Here is a 16541-nt window from a genome sequence, read left to right as displayed (position 1 = left end):
TTCGGACATCCTGTAGTTTTCTGCCTCGTTTTAATAGCCCTCTGTTGCTTTTCAGGTACACCCTGATTGGGAAGGTGAGAGACGAACAAGATCGCGCCAAACTCTCCTTCGAGCTGGAAGTGTGCCACATAGCCTCCCTCGGCGTGGTGGGCATCAGGAGGAAGAGGCTGAAGGGCGATGCTTGGTTCTACAAGAAGGTGTGCGAGGAAGTCCTAGCACTTGCAGCGGTGAAGAAGAAGCCGTCATAAGAAATAGTGTTTGAACTAGACCTTGGCTTTCAGAGTAACTGCGTTTGAGAATAATATGTAGTGTGTGTAATATTGTTGCTTTTTAATCCTCCCGCTTCTTCGTATTACAACGTGAGCCAATATTGCTAACGTTATACCTAACCAGTATAATTCCCCACACACGTTTAACTTCATGGTGAATTTTCTTTCTCGACTGCAATTTATGAATTTAGTGGCTTTTACTTTCATGTTGGAACGTAAACAGTTTGCTTTGTTATTGCATTTAAAAAAAAAATTAACAATGTAGTACATACGAAGTTCAAAAATATCTCGAAATCAGCCCACAACGGAGAGCTGCATTCTGAGTTATGCCTAAGGTTTGTTGCCTTCTTGTGTATATGCAGTAAAGACGTTGCTATGGTAATCACGTTTAGCCTGGTTATTTTGACAAGCAAGTGTCAAGTAAAAGCATTCTGGAAAGCTTCCTTTTCTTGAAGATTGACTATATTGAAAACACTCACATGATAAATTGAGTGGTTTTTAGTGTACACGTTACCGAATTTTGCCATATGCAAAATATTCGTAAGGTATAGAAGTGTGTATGTATATTGGGTACTTATTTTATACATTTATATTGGAATTGAGTAATATTTTTTGTATACCTTAAAATATTTTTAGAAGCTAGAAAATACTTGAGATTGTAGTAATGACAATGTAAAATTTAATAAAGACATTTTTATTATTTTTCTATTGTACTAACTTATTATACTCACAAGCCTCTATGATGTAGTGAAAAATATATTCCAATGCCAAACGAAAGGTTAAATTGAATTGAATCCTGGGTAAAGAATGAGTGCTGTATTTCGCTTTCCGCCTATTTCGTCAGTTTATTTGTCTTTACTCTCCATGAAAGAAATAGAAATGCATTCAATTTACGTAACTTTGATGTCCATGTATGTGCATTAACTACACGTACGCACGCGCGAACATACACACACAAATACTGGTCAGTTGTTTCATTGTTCTTCTACAGAAATAAAACACACAATAAGCATAACTCACAGAAGAAATTGCTGTTAATATACAGCGTGTCCACGAAAACATTCCGTGATTATAATCACATATAGCATCGCTCTCGGTACTCATATTTATATAAAATTGGTGCCATTAGAAACAGAAACTAAAAAAATTTTAATACCTAAAATAAAAAAGAAATTAATACCTAATTACCTACCTCAGTGACACTCAATGTGTGCTCCTCGTGTCACGCTGCAAACATCAAGGCGATATTCCCACTCATGTCACACGCGTTCCAACATATCTACAGTGACTGTCCCCATGGCGGCAATGATAGGACGTTTCAGATCTTCCAGATCTTGAGGCAGTGGAGGTACGTATACAGATCTTTTATGTGACCCCATAAGAAGAAGTTACAGACAGACAAGTCAGGAGACCTCGGGAGACCATTGCAGAACACAGCATCTTTGTTTCCGGAGCGCCCAATACATCTTCCTTCAGGGTCAGGCAACACCGGAAAGTGATGATTTGAAACGGAACCTGCATATTGCTGGATATGTGTTTCATTCTCGTGGCAAGAATTGCGGACTTGCTTCTGATACTTTCTGAGAAAAAAGTAATTTTTTTTCGGGGGAAATTGCAAATATATTCAGAATCAAATTGAACTTTACTAAATACTAATAGGTTGCTTAAGCCTTATTGTGTAGCACTCAAGACATGTATCTGTGTACATGACTGAGTCGTATAGTATTCTCCAAAAGTCGAAAAAACCAAATGTGATATATTTCACGTCTTTGCGTTTATGGTTTAAAAACATGTATTGGGACAGATGACCACTTTTCTGTAACAACCTGAAAATTGGGCTTTAACCTCGCACAAAATCACTAGAAAGGAAGTAGACGATTATTTACAGTTCTTTAGACACATTGACAGGGTGAATTGAAAATCATAGGACACCCTTTCATTTCAGAAAAGGAATGGATAATTAAATATTCGAGTACCATAGGTAAAAGGGTGTAACGGGACCTACCTTCCAAGATAGAACTAACTACAACATAGCCTCCATATTGAAATCTGCTATCTTATGCATCTTGGTTTTGATTTTTTTTTTCAATTGAAAAGTGACTCATATGTGACTCGCATATAATATATCAAATCGGGCCATTTTTTTTTTCACCACAGAATTTAACTTCTGCAATTAGATTTGTTTTGCCATATGTGGTGTGGTACAAAAGTTATTAGCTCAAAAATTTGAAACAACTACGTCCAAGTGACCACATGATGTGCTACTATTTTGTGTTTTCAGTATATTACCCATTATGCTCGTTGAAGGCACTTTCTAGTCGTTATGCACCAAAACATCTGGAGAAATGAATTATGTTGTAGGCCTCCATGATTCTTTGCTGCAGGTGGTCCTCGCGGCACTCATATTCTCCCTAAATGCACAGCGCTAGCTGGAAATGCTGCAGGAGACAATCTTCTCTTCAAATCTTAGTGAAGATGGCAGTTTCCCCTGTTATTTCCAACATAATGAAGTTCCACCATAGTGTGGATCAAATTTTCGTCAATGTGCCGATATGAATTAATTGGTCATTGGATTGGTTGGCATTGTCCACAGGAATGGACATCAAGATCACCCGACCTAACCCCCTGCTTTCTAACTGTGGAACATCTGAAATATGAAAATCCGCGACAAAAATCACTTTCAGGAACACACCCTGGAGACCAGTATCATAATATTTCCAGATATTCTTGTGCGGGTGCATAACGAGTGCATTATGCTCTGTGCTCAACCACACAAGGAGTAGCGTACTGAACACATCACAAGATGCATAACACGTGGTCGTTTGGAGAAATACTGCTCACATTTTCATCTGCCGGCTGGGAAACAGAAGGAATTAGCGATCAGTTAAATCCTATTCGACTGACATCGGACATATTCATGCCACTAGACACCGAATGATCCTAGCGTGATGAAACAAAATAATAACGTTTAAACACACCACATATGGCAAACTGGATTGCGGAAATGAATTTCTGAGGAAGAAATATCCTTGCCTGATTTGTACATCATAATGGCAACCTTTCCTTTTGAAAAGAACTAATATGAACCCAAGATGCAGGGACGTAGCTAGGTTGATCAGTTTGGGGGGGGGGGGGGCAAAGGTAAGATTTTTTCTATCAAAGTATTATAAATTAACAAACTATTTATACACCATATAGGCCTATACTGTATACATACATTATATATGTGTGTGTGTGTAAAGAAAAGGAGCAAGGGCCTCCTCGGTGGCGCATCGTAGCATCGTCGCCTTGTAATCAAGGGATTCCGGGTTCGATGCTCATAGTGGTTCGAATCCCACTTTACACTGTAGAACCAATCCCGATTAGCATTACTGTGTATAAATTGGACTCTAAACACCAACTCAATCAATCAATAAATTGGAAAGGAACATAATTTTCTTCTGTAACCCCCAACAGTCTACGGATATTCTCTCGCAAAATCCACAGCCATTATTCGGGAAACTAAATGCAGACTGAACTCATTAGCTTAATGGCTGATACACCAAGAGCAATGTTATTAGTCTTTAGATTTGTAAATTTGCTGGAAGAAAATTGAGAAGTAGATAAAATCATTTTCCGTGGTTTTGGATATAAAGTCCTGGAACCAGGTTTACAAGTATTGGCAACAGTGCAAATATGAAATTCGTGCGTAATGAGTTCAAGCTAGGCATCTCATGTATACAGTTCATACCGGAATCGAATCCGGTATCTCTTAGTTCAAGGGCGGGCCCGAGTCTTCTATGGCATCTGATTGTTCACTTGGGAAATGATGACGATAAGAAATTATATGCACACGTCTAATTTCTTCAAATTAATCTTATTTTTGTGTGGAAAACTGAATATATGATGGCACTGGATAAAACAAAGTTCCCACACGCTCAAATGATTACGCTCTCGTCTTTGGTTCGGCAGGTTCAACACGGGGTCCCGGGTTTGATTCCCGATGGAGGAACATAGTTGTTCGGATCTCACTTTAAACTGTAGGTTCAGTCCCGATTAGCCTTACTGTGCATAAAGTGGACTTAAAAGACCAGTTCAATTAATCAATCAATCGAAAGGTTCAAGGTTCGATTCCTGGCGGTAAAGCCGGTAGCCAGATTTTTATTTTGGAAGGGGCTTATCCCTTATCGGCAACCGCCATCTAAAGACGAAAAGGTTGGGGGGAGGAGTAAATGCGCTGAAGATGAATTTCTTGGTATATTGCAACTTACCATATACGAGTACAAGATGTTTAATCCTTTTGACGAAGTAAATTTAAATATTACTACACATTATTAAAATCAGATATTTGTAGGATTTCGGAAAGGACTGGAGCCCCCTAGCCCCTTCCCTGGGTATGTGCCTGCTTGTATTAGTTCCCAAATTTCTGTACTGTTCCAAAATCGTGAGGACAATTTGGGAAGTACTTGAAAGCGATATGGAAGCAAATTCTGCTCTCGAAACTATGGGACTCGATGAGATGACCACGCGCAACCGAATGAAAGAACTCTTCGCAGGGCTTGTCCCTCAATATCCCTCAATATTAATTTTACTGACTAATTGTAAGTTTTTCTCGGCCTCCTCGATGACGCAGTATTAGCGTCGCCGCCTTGTAATCAAGGGGTCCCGGGTGGCACATAGTGGTTCGAATCCCCGATTAGCCTTACTGTGCATACAGTGGACTTAAAACACGAACTCTATAATTGGAAGGTTTTAGAAGAACTAAACATGGCTTTTTATGCATCGTACAACTTTCCTTCTTTTCACCCTACTTTTACAGTTTTTCTTCCTAAGTATTCCACTGAGTATAACACGCTACGAAACCAGAGGTCCAAGGTTCGGGCATTGGACAGGTGTTGTTGTATTATGTCTGTCCCATCGCCATTCCTTCGGCTCATCATTAATCCTCATCGTCGCATTTACCCAAAGAGGTAGAAAAGCGGCGTAATATAGAAATATATAAATGATTGATTTGGTTTATTTTACTTCGCTTTTCTTACACTTTTTGGCTAATCGTGAAGATGAAGATGAAAATAAGTGATGTGAAATTGATGAGAGGACCATCGTAAAGAACACACACCCCCAGTCCGGGATTCGAACCCAGGACCCCTGGCATCGTAATGCACCTTGTTAACCACCTCACAATAAATAGAAACAGAAAATGGTTGATAAGTTATTTGCTTCTCCATAACTCATGATTAAATTATAAGTATTATTCGCTGCATGACTAGGGATTAATTATATTTGTATGTCTAGGCAACCTAGCCACCTAAGCAGCAGCAGCTTCCGCATTTGCAGGTGGAATCTAAATGTAGAAAAATCACAAAAAGTCAGAAAGATATACAAATTTTGTAACATAATACTTATAGAGCATACAGACGGCTGTAAAAACAATTGCTACATACCTAGTTTCCTTCCTTAATTGAAACGTGGTTTATTCTTCATTATACATGAGATCAACCACCCTGGGAGTCGAACCCAGGATCTTGTGTGGTAGTCAGAGTCAGACACGCTTTTAGAATGTCAATATGTTGGATATTTGGTCGATCCTGATTCATTGTCTCCAGAGGAAGACAATCTGGCAGCTTCTCATTCGACATTTTACTCGCGATGTAGGAAAACGAGATGACAAACACTTCGTGGTGCTATCTTCTCGCGTTTACAGAAGTTTACCACCGTTCGGACCACAAATCCTACTTCAAACTATCTGACAGATATCAACTGTCCACCAAATCAATAGATGAACCGACCGCTTCGATGTTTCTCCGAATTTTCAGAAAGTGGCCTTTCCCCTCCTTTGCAGGACAGATCATTAGCAGGAGGGTTGAGTGCATGTGAGAAGAGCTGCAATGTCGTTCATTCCCGCGCCGAAAAAGGGACAAGCAATAGAATTCTGTTCTTGGAATTTGAAACGCATGGGGATATCGTTTCTGAACCATAAAATAATTAACCCAGAAAGTTCTAGCCACCCGTAGCTAAATCTTCCTGTTTGTGTCGTTCTTTCGGCGCCCATGGTGCCAGTGCAGGGCCAGATGAAGAGAAAGTGCGGGTTTTGGGGGGATCCTGGATCTAGTGTGCAGCAGGGAGGAAAAGTGCATTTTCAATAGGTCTCAGACTTCCCTGACCGGGGCGGACCACAAAACCATTAACTGCACCCCCTCCCAATACATCTGTTTGACTTCAACAAGAAACAGGGAAATAAGAAAGAAATGCCTTGCTTGGGTTCGTGCTATTGAAAATTGAAGAAGTGTTTCAAACTGCAAGCAAAATTTACTGAAGAATTATTTTGCAATATTTGTGATCAAAGTAAAATTTCCAGCAAATACAGAACAGTTTCCCTGGCCCACGTGGATGTTTGCCGGGGCCAGTGTCCCCGCGTGCCCCCCTCCCTAACGACGTCCCTGCCAAGATGGCGGATTTCAGTACGTTGGTATGTTGGAGTTCTATCTTGGAAGGTAGGTCCCGTCACACCTTTTTATCTGTGGTATTCGGATATTTAATTATCCATTCCTTTTCTGAAATGAAAGGGTGTCCTATGATTTTCAATTCACCCTGTCAATGTATGTCTAAAGAACTGTAAATAATCGTCTACTTCCTTTCTAGTGATTTTGTGCGAGGTTAAAGCCCAATTTTCAGGTTGTTACAGAAAAGCGGTCATCTGTCCCAATACATGTTTTTAAACCATAAACGCAAAGACGTGAAATATATCACATTTGGTTTTTTCGACTTTTGGAGCATACTATACGACTCAGTCAATGTTCACAGATACATGTCTTGAGTGCTACACAAAGAGGCTTAAGCATCCTATTAGTATTTAGTAAGGTTCAATTTGATTCTGAATATATTTGGGGGGGGTGCAATTTCCCCCCGAAAAAAAAATCACTGCTTTTACATTAAAAATTATATTTTTTTCTCAGAAAGTATCAGAAGCAAGTCCGCAATTCTTGCCACGAGAATGAAACACACATCCGGCAATATGCAGGTTCCGTTTTGAACCGTCACGTTCCGGCGGTGCATACGTGTGGGCCTGATGAAATTTAAATTTCGTAAAAATATAGTTTTATTTCTTTCTTCTTCTTCTACTACTTGATAAATGAAAATTAAGTGTACGGAAGAAAACGAAATAAAAGTTTTAACTCTAGGATTCATAGTTTCCGAGATAAGAAATTTTGGAATTTTGAATTTCCCGTCAAAAAGCGCGGCTTTTACATTAGAAAATATTTTTCTACGAAAGTATCAGTAAGTGCACAATTCTTGCTACGGGAATGAAATACATATTAGGCAATACGCAGGAACTGTTTTGGACCCACACGTCCTGGCGTTGCTTAAGTGGGGGCCCGACGAAATTGAATTTTGTAAAGAAAAAATAAGATTATTAAGTTTCGTCTTCTTCTCCTTCTATTTAGTTAGTGCAAAATGGATTTTTACAAAATAGGCGTGTAGCCGAGACTGTACTGAAAGAAACAAGTTATAATTTGTAACTCGAGCATTCGTAGTTACGGAGATAGAAATCTTCATTTAAAACCTTGTCCAATTTTAAACTTCCCACTGAAAACGCGCTGGGCGTTTAAGGGTCTACCTTTACTGTACACTAGCGCCTTGCAATAGCAAGTTCAAATTTTGACACACATTAGAGGAAGGTATAATTACGTAGTGTATGCAACTTGGCTTGGATATCTCTTGTCCCTTTTGTGCTACACCATTTCAAAACTCCACCATTTTCCGGTGATTTTTCAATTTCTTGCATATTCAACCACATATAATATGGAATTGGATGATATATATGGAGACGACATAATGTGTGCATACTGAGCTCACATCAGGGTTACTAGAAAAATTAATGCCACCTTCCTGGTTGGATTTCAGTTGTAACAGCAGGCACAAAAAATATGCATTTTTTTGACACGTAAGGCTTTTTAAGGCATATTTCGGGGTATTTTATTAGCTAACGTAAACAAGCTGAGGGTATTTTGATGCAATACACGTGTTCCTTGGTGAGAGGTTTGTTTGGTGTGTAAATGTCACTAGGCTGTGATCAATAGTTCCAAAATAATTGAGTCCTGAAATTAGCTCTGAAGCTCATTTCTCATATTTGGATCACATTTTCTGTTGCGCACAACCTTCTTCCACAGGCGATAACTCTAGAACTGTTTCTCGGAGGAACCTAATATTTGGAATACAAGCCTTCCAGATATGATTGAACCTTCATGCCAAATTTCATCCAAATCAAAAAACCATGACCTGGAAACTTTTCTGAAATTGGTCGATCTGACGTGGAATGACCCTTCAAGTTTCTCATTTAGAAAATTCCGAACCTCGAGATGCCAGTGAGGAGGTGCTCCATCTTGTTGGAAAATAAATTTATTGTCTTCTTCTTCTAATTGTGGAAAAAACCACTCACTGAGCATATCAAGGTAATTCATACCGTTGATATTGTCCTCGTGAAAGAAAAATGGCTAATACACTTTCAGTTTCGATACGGCACAGAACACATTTACCTTAGGAGAGTCACGTTCAACCTACAAAATAAAATGTGGATTCTGGATCCCCCAAATCCTAACATTGTGTTTGTTTTCTTTCCCATTGACGTGGAACGGTGCTTCCTCACTGAAAATGATTTTCGCTGACAGGTCCTCATTGTTCTCCATAAGTGTTAACAAATGTTCAGAGAAAGCAAGTCGTGTTTCACTGTCATCAGGTTTCAACTTTTGCAGTAACTGCAGTTTGTAGGGATGACACTTCAAACGAGTACGTAGGATTTTGGACACGGAGGATTTAGGGACTACTTCATATTACTACGTACAAATGTCTCCCGCACCTGTTCCACAATTTCCATATTGGCAGCTGGTTTCCCTGAATGGCCTTTCCTATGATCACATATGCATCCTCTCTCTACAAACTCTCAGAATCGACTTGTCAGTAGGTGCCGCATGTCTGAAGGTCCGTCGGAAGGCACGCTGAACTGTCACTACACTCCGTGTGTTATGGTATTCCAGTACACACCAACTACGTTCCTGTGGGTTCGCCATGAATCTCTAAACGCTACAGAGTTCACACTGAACTGAAATGCAAACCTAAACATCCAGTAAACATCAACAGTAACACATTAACAATTGAAAGATTTTTTTCCCTTTTTTCATTCTTTTAGTGTTATGCCATCTATTGTTGTAGTTAACGCCAACAATTACACATCCGCTAAAATTCTTTGAACTGTTCTTTCGAGTGGTATCGGTATAAATTTCGTAATATACATAATTAAAATTTTGTGGTCGTTTATAATCACGGAATGTTTTTGTGGACACGCTGTATCATAAAGGTTCACCTCGAATCTCAGCACTTTTTTCTTCTTTTGACTACCTCAGAATAATATCTGCGTAAAGCCATGTATTTAATTTAATTTTCAAAGCATCTGTTGCTAATTCCTCAAAATATATAGCAGTCTTCGATTCCAGCCCGCTAATAATTCAAACTGTTAACCCCTGAATGCAGCTTGTGATTGATTGATTGATTTAGTTTATTTTACTTCGCGTTTTGTGCCTCTTGGCTAATTTGCGAAGATGGGGATGAGTGATGAAATGATGAAATGGATGAAAATGGACATTCACAAACAACCATACCCGACCGGGATTCGAACCCGGGACCCTTGGCGTCGCAGCGCGATGTGCTAACCACTCGGCCACAGGGTCGGGCGAATGCAGCTTGTGGGAATCTCCTGACAAATGAGAGCTCAAGAAAAACTGAGTTTCAAGCACACCGATTCTCCCCCCCCCCCCCCCCCCCGATGCTTTGCTACTCCCTCGACTGGCGATCGTTGGCTTCCTACTGCCCTCTGACATTCTCCTGATGGCCCTTGTGTCGTTACTAAACATAGCGTCGGTCCAATGACATAACGACCTATCTCATTTTTTCCAACTTTTCAGGAGAAGCAAAAAACGTTTTCGCGCACACTTTCGTAGATGTTTGTGAGAAAACTATTTACCCCATAACAAATTTTGTTTTATCATTAAATTGTATTATGTTTCTGCTGTAAAATAGTGTGGTTGAATGTGTTACATGTGTTGCGTTACGTGCTTGAAATTTCATAATTTCTTGATATACGTCGGTATATCAGATCAAAATAATTACTCACACAGAAATATCTTTGAGATACGCTATGCAAATTAGTATCAAGTTACAGCTTCATGATTTGAGAAATTTTCCTTTTTAGTCAAAATGTGAGCAAAACTATATAATATTTATGATTTTATTGTTCATGACGCTTTTTTTTCAAAGTGAATGGTTATTTTTATTTTGAAGTTCTTTAGATTTACATGCTTTAAGTACGTGTACTAATTACAAAACTCTTCACCACAAGTACAATTAAAAATCTATACATGCAAAATTACTACATAACAAGAGTACAACATTAGGAGATAATTTGGCTACATTACATAAACATCAATAAAACATTTCTGTGGAATAGAGTGGAGAACAGATTCAGTGATTCAAATTTGCGTAAAAGTTTTTGCAGTCATTGTCTAGAACAACGGGAAAAGGACCTTCACACATTGACAATAAATGTGCATATTTCTCTTGCGCTATTTTCACAGATTCTTTGTTCAATGGAGGTGGCATTCTCGCAGCTATATCTTTAGTATTATATCTCTTTACTACGATTTTTGCGGGATTCTCTTGCAGTAAACTTGTTTTTATGTAGATAGTATCTGGCTTCTTGCTCTGCAGTCGTAGTTCACGAATATCTTTCCAACTGAACTTAATACCATCATCGGTCTTCTTAAGCTGGAAAGCCTCAGATCTTCAGCAATTGCCTTAAAATTCAGAAAATCTTCCATCTGCATTGTGTGCACGATGTAAGGATGGTTTCTTCGGGCCAGTTTTATGATAGGTGCAAGCTGAGAAGGGACAAATATCTCTCCAACTTTCCGTAACGATCTGGAGATTGCACTGTGCGCAGAGTCTCTCTCGTTTTGCCCATGATGAGGCTCAAAAAATCTGAGCACAATTTATTTTATATTCTCTGCTTTTAGCATTACATGCATAAGCGCAGCCACCACAATCCTATTCTTGTTTTGGCCAACACAACTGTCAGCATATAAATGAACTGTGTTCTTCTTTTCTCGGTCCACTTTCATTAGATACTGGTAAAAACACGGTGGCCGCGGTGGCTCAGTCGGTAACGCGTCTGACTACCATGCTAAAGGTCCCGGGTTCGATCCCCGGCCGGTTCAAATCCGGGAACTTTTCTAACGATGGAAGCGGCCCCGGCGCCCACCCAGCGTCGAATAACATGGGTACCTGGGGGAAACCCTGGGGGGTAAAGGCGGTCAGGGGCGTGATGCTGAACAGTCATTATCTTTGAACTAAACGATCCCAGCAAAGCAGGATGTGACATCTGGAACACGAGGAGAAGACCTCAACCTTGCATCCTCTTGCTTCACAATGTTGCGATTTTCCTGGCAAATAATCTGGATCATCCGGGTCACTGACATCTTCAAGATATTCACTTTCGGCATCAAAGTCACTCTCGTCCTGTTCTTGTGTAGGAGATGATACATCGTCCTTCTTCTTCAGCAGATAAGACAGATCAGACATCTTCGTCAGATGATACGGCAGATTCTTCATTCAATGTTTCTATGACAGTCCCTTTGTACCACTTCCTTTCTGGAGTCCAGTAAAATTTTACAGATATCCCGGCTTTAATGTTATTTTTCCTCTTTTCGATCACGTGTAGTTCTCTTGATGGAACAATATTTCTTGAGCCATCTTCCCAGAGCACTAAGACGTCCATCTTATTCCTACGGTTGCTGATCTCAAAATGATCGGGACAAGTTGAAAGCTTTGAGAGTATTTTGACAACGTTGCATATTGCCTAACAGAGCTTACAAACAATGCTTAATATACAGCTTTGATCCTTCTTCGAAAAACCGTGCCGCTAATGTTAAATTGTGCTATTTCCGACATCAACAAAATGTATCTAATAATTCATTTTACCTCTTTCTTTCATTATATTTTGTTAGACCGTTTAGCTATTCTTAAGATTGTGACCGCTGATTTGTAAACACTGAATATACATTTCTGGATTGCTTTATTTTCCTCTTTGTGAGTGTATTGGCCCCAATTGTTGCATTTTTCTGCTGTAAGCAAAAAGAGATACGCCAACCTGCGAAACAGTTTAGGATTTACTTTATCTGACATAACGACGGAACTCAAGATACGCTGCTATGTCATACCAAATTTTTTAACAAATTGAGATACGCAAAATCAAAAAATATTCATAACTTCCTTATTAACTGGATTTGAGTTACGCCGATTTGCCAGGTGATGCAGGGCACCAGTATGATCACAACGATGTTAATAACTCAATTTCGCAAAAAAATGAGATACGTCGTTATGTCATTGGACCGACGATAGGATCAGTGCTGTTTCCAGCAGGCAAGTTTTCCAGGAACGGGAAATTAAAGATTCACAAGTAACAAAAAAGCGGAAAACATTTAAATGTGTGTGAGAAACCGGGAAATTTGAACAGTGTCAATGTGGTACACCACAAGTGTTAGTCATATTGTACTTGCAAGCAACAGATTTGTGCTATGTGAATGTAATAAATGTGTTAGAGGTGAATAATCTTAAATATTGAAGATAAAGCAAGTTTGATTAATTAAATTTCAAAGCTTAAATAATTAAACTAATTATATGTTGGTATTTTTCGTTTCTTAAATATATGCCTCATTGTTTCGTTTCCTATGAATTTCAGAAGTGGTAAGTGTATTTCTTTCACAGAACTGAACTGAATAATTTTTAAGAGAGAAAAACGCTTCTTGTAGATTGCTTGATTGTTGCCCTTACCATCTCCTGTAATCCTTATTGAACATTTTTCTTATACAGTAAAGTATGATGTTAAGCAGGGCTCGAAATGTAGAGGATTGGACCGGAACGGCGTTTTTCTTTTCAGTGTTAACTAAATTGTTAATTCTCTTTAATAGTACGTATTGTAGCCTGCTTAAGTGAAGACCTATTCTGTTCTATTCATATAAGCTTCCCCTCTAAGCGGAGATGTGTTGTCGCCGCGAGGGAACTTAGCATATGATGACGGCTATGTTGTCTTCATCCTTTTGTGACTTGTGGTTCTCGTTTTTACTTTTTCATTTGTTGATTATAACCATCATTTGTCTTGTTGATTCGAGTGTTCGGACAGAGGTATCTCCACTTGGGCGAGCTGGCTACCCATACACGATTTCGGTCTGTTTAATTTTTAAAAGAAGAAAATTTCAGAAGACTCGTGTCCAATGTTTTTTTTTATGTTTATGTACATATTATAATATTACCTATTATCAATTGTAATACAGAGAATCATTTCACTAGTCATTAGTAATCGGAGACCAAAAAAGACCGCACCTTGTTAACGAAAGGAAAGTGTTCAGTTTCGTGGACGTTTTCATTTCGAGCCCTGATGCTAAGAACATATGGTGATTTGTTTGATTAATACTGCTTATTGTGAAGTGCCGTATAACTTAATATTTTTCTTCGAGCTTATGCTGCGTTCCTCGCATACAATTAAAACAAAGACAAAAGGAATGAAGAGATTACACCATGTAAGCTGTTACAAGGATGTCAAGCAGTGGCTAATGGATGGAGTCCGTAGCTGCCGCGCATCTCCTGATTGTGTTCGTTAGCAAATGCCAGTAGGAGAGTTTTCTATGAAGCTGCCGTGCCTCCAAAGCGTATGTAATCAGCTTGTAAAATTAATTGAGAGGGAGTCTTGGAATATGCGAACACCGCGGAGAAGAGATCGCAAATGGCACGAACTCCATTATGGTTTATCGTAGCAACGATGATGTAAACTTCGTTATCCGGATCCGTGTATGAATGGCCGCTGCTGGTAGCTACTGGTTCCTTTATACGCCGCTGCAAGTTATAATCACGTCCTCTGATCTCTTAATAATCATCACTGCGGCGAAGGGACCCCCTCTGGGCAGTCGGTGGATGATCATCGTGTCTCGGCATTCTCAGAAAGAAGATTCATTAAGACGGAGCTGGAAACGGACATGTACTGATTGTGGCTTGTTGTGGCGTTGCGACGGTATCATACGATGGAGCTTGCCGCGTTTTAATAACTAGGAGCGTCTCATTTTTCCTCGCTCCAAATTAACTTCCGTTCACTCGCGGTGGGTGCAAATATTGTTACACCGTGCGAATGCTGTTCGTAACATGTGCTGCGTGACATTAAACCAAAAGTCAAACTATTTCGCAGCAATTTATGTTTTTCAACTTAATCTCTTTTAACATGAATATGCGAGTGCCAGACTAAACAACAAAGCAGTTAAACCCTTTTAAACTGGTTCGTGCAGAAAAGAATACCGCTGTTTCATCCGTGCAAAAGTTTCATTAAAATTGGAAAAGTCTAACTACAACCGACATCTTAGGCTTTTCGCGTAAAACTATGTTTACAAAAGAACTCAGTATAGTTCCACATGAGCTCCTTTTGTGATACGAAGGATGTCCAACCTGAATTCAATTTCTCTCCACGTATTATGTAGCATAGATGCGTGACAGAAGCAATCGCATTCCTAATTCGGTCCTGCAATTCTTGTAGGTTTCGTACCTTTGGGCGAGAATACACAATGTCTTTCACATAACCCCAGAGAAAAAAAGTTCAGAGGGGTGACATCAGGTGAGTGTGGTGGCCAGGAAATTGGCCCATCACAGCCTATCCTTTTTCGTGGAGCAAACAATAACAGGAAATGTTCCTAGATATGCTCGAAAAAGTTTCAGTTCCCCAATTACGTCATTTACAACCTACAGTGATATTCCAACTAGTTGTGCCCCGCCACATTGGAGCCTACAAGTGAGGGAGTATTTTGATAGGGAATTTCCTGATCGTTGGATAGGCTGTAATGTGCCAATTTGCTGGCCACCACGCTCCCCTGATGTTACCCCTCTGGACTTTTTTTTTCTGGGGTTATGTGAAAGCCATTGTGTATTCTCGCCCAAACATACGAAACCTACAATAACTGCAGGACCGAATTAGGAATGCGATTGCTTCTGTACGCATCTCATGCTACAGAATACGTGGAGAGAAATTGAATCGAGGTTGGATATCCTCCGTCAGGGACGTCGGAACTTTTTTTGGAGTGGGGGGCAGGTTTTCAAGTCTATCAACCAGTTTTTACAATCTCATCCCTTCATATAGCCTATATATATAGTAATTATTATTAAATAGCTTATTTTATTTTATTGATATATATATATATATATATATATATATATATATATATATATATATATATATCCCTTAACAGGAAGTATGATTTTTTATTACATAATTGGAAGTATGTGTCTGACAGACACGGAACGCCGAAACTTTTGTTTCCTTGCAAAGTATTACATAGATTTATTCTTATAATCTAATATTATAAAATTTATTTCAAAATACATACACAACGCAGGTGCTACGTAAGAAAAAATAACTATTATTGAGAAAAACTTTTCTTTTTTTATGAAAATGCAACTTTGTTGGTCTCCTTCTGTGTTTCTCTTGTTTCAGAGTGGTCAAATCAGAGGCAGAGTAACAAAATTTAGAAACGCTTCACTGACATAGCTGATCTAAATATGGGTCTACCCATAGAATCAGTAGAAAATAGGGAAACCATATCCTCATGTCCAGACTTACAAATTGATGTAAGCATAAAAAGAGCTAAAAGTGCCTTTATTTCACGCTTATGAGTTGGTCTGTAATTGCTCTTTTGATGCTCTTTGACTTTAATTCTTGTTTTCTCTAATTTTACATTTGTCCACAACAGAATATGATCAATAATGTCGTCATCAAAAATTAGAGACCAAATATCTTCCATTTGAGTATTTTCACCTAAATTTCTAACAATCTTTGTCAAGCTTGGAATTCCTCGTATTATATTTTGACGAGGAACACGTCTAGTCTTTGTTGGTTCTTTAGATTCCCAAGAATATCCTTCCTTACCTTGAAAGAAAGCTGGAACGTCATTCTCTTTATTTGTCCTGCAACTTACAGACGAAATACTAGCTTCGATATTACGACAATCTTCATCATCAGTGGAAGAACCATATGTCACAAGAATGAACATGGAGTCCACATCGGAATCATCATCAGAAAATAGATCTTACATCTCCTCTTCTAGCCCGTCTTCTTCTTCCACTTCTTCCCACATTTTTGAAACCTTGGCGCAAAAATTGGGTTCACCCACTTTCGCTACATCGCTTAGTTTCCTTTTCCTAGATGTA

The 16541-nt window shown here is 39.1% G+C and overlaps 1 protein-coding gene across 3 annotated transcripts in view; it reads left to right on the top strand.

Moving 5' to 3' along the window:
* The window catches only part of LOC145994951 (maternal embryonic leucine zipper kinase-like), a 325396-nt gene extending 324445 nt beyond the window's left edge, over nucleotides 1-951 (top strand). For all 3 annotated transcript variants that reach the window (XM_083131477.1, XM_083131478.1, XM_083131479.1), the window contains exon 14: nucleotides 56-951. In XM_083131477.1, coding sequence (XP_082987603.1) covers nucleotides 56-248 — 193 coding nt within the window. In that variant the 3' untranslated portion in view covers nucleotides 249-951. The remainder of the gene's footprint in view (nucleotides 1-55) is intronic.
* The last annotated feature ends 15590 nt before the right edge of the window (nucleotides 952-16541 follow it).

This window comes from Lepisma saccharinum, chromosome 11, assembly GCF_977018435.1.
Source record: "Lepisma saccharinum chromosome 11, izLepSacc3.1, whole genome shotgun sequence".
Lineage (NCBI taxonomy): Eukaryota > Metazoa > Arthropoda > Insecta > Zygentoma > Lepismatidae > Lepisma > Lepisma saccharinum.
This window is presented reverse-complemented; position numbering and strand designations above follow the sequence as displayed.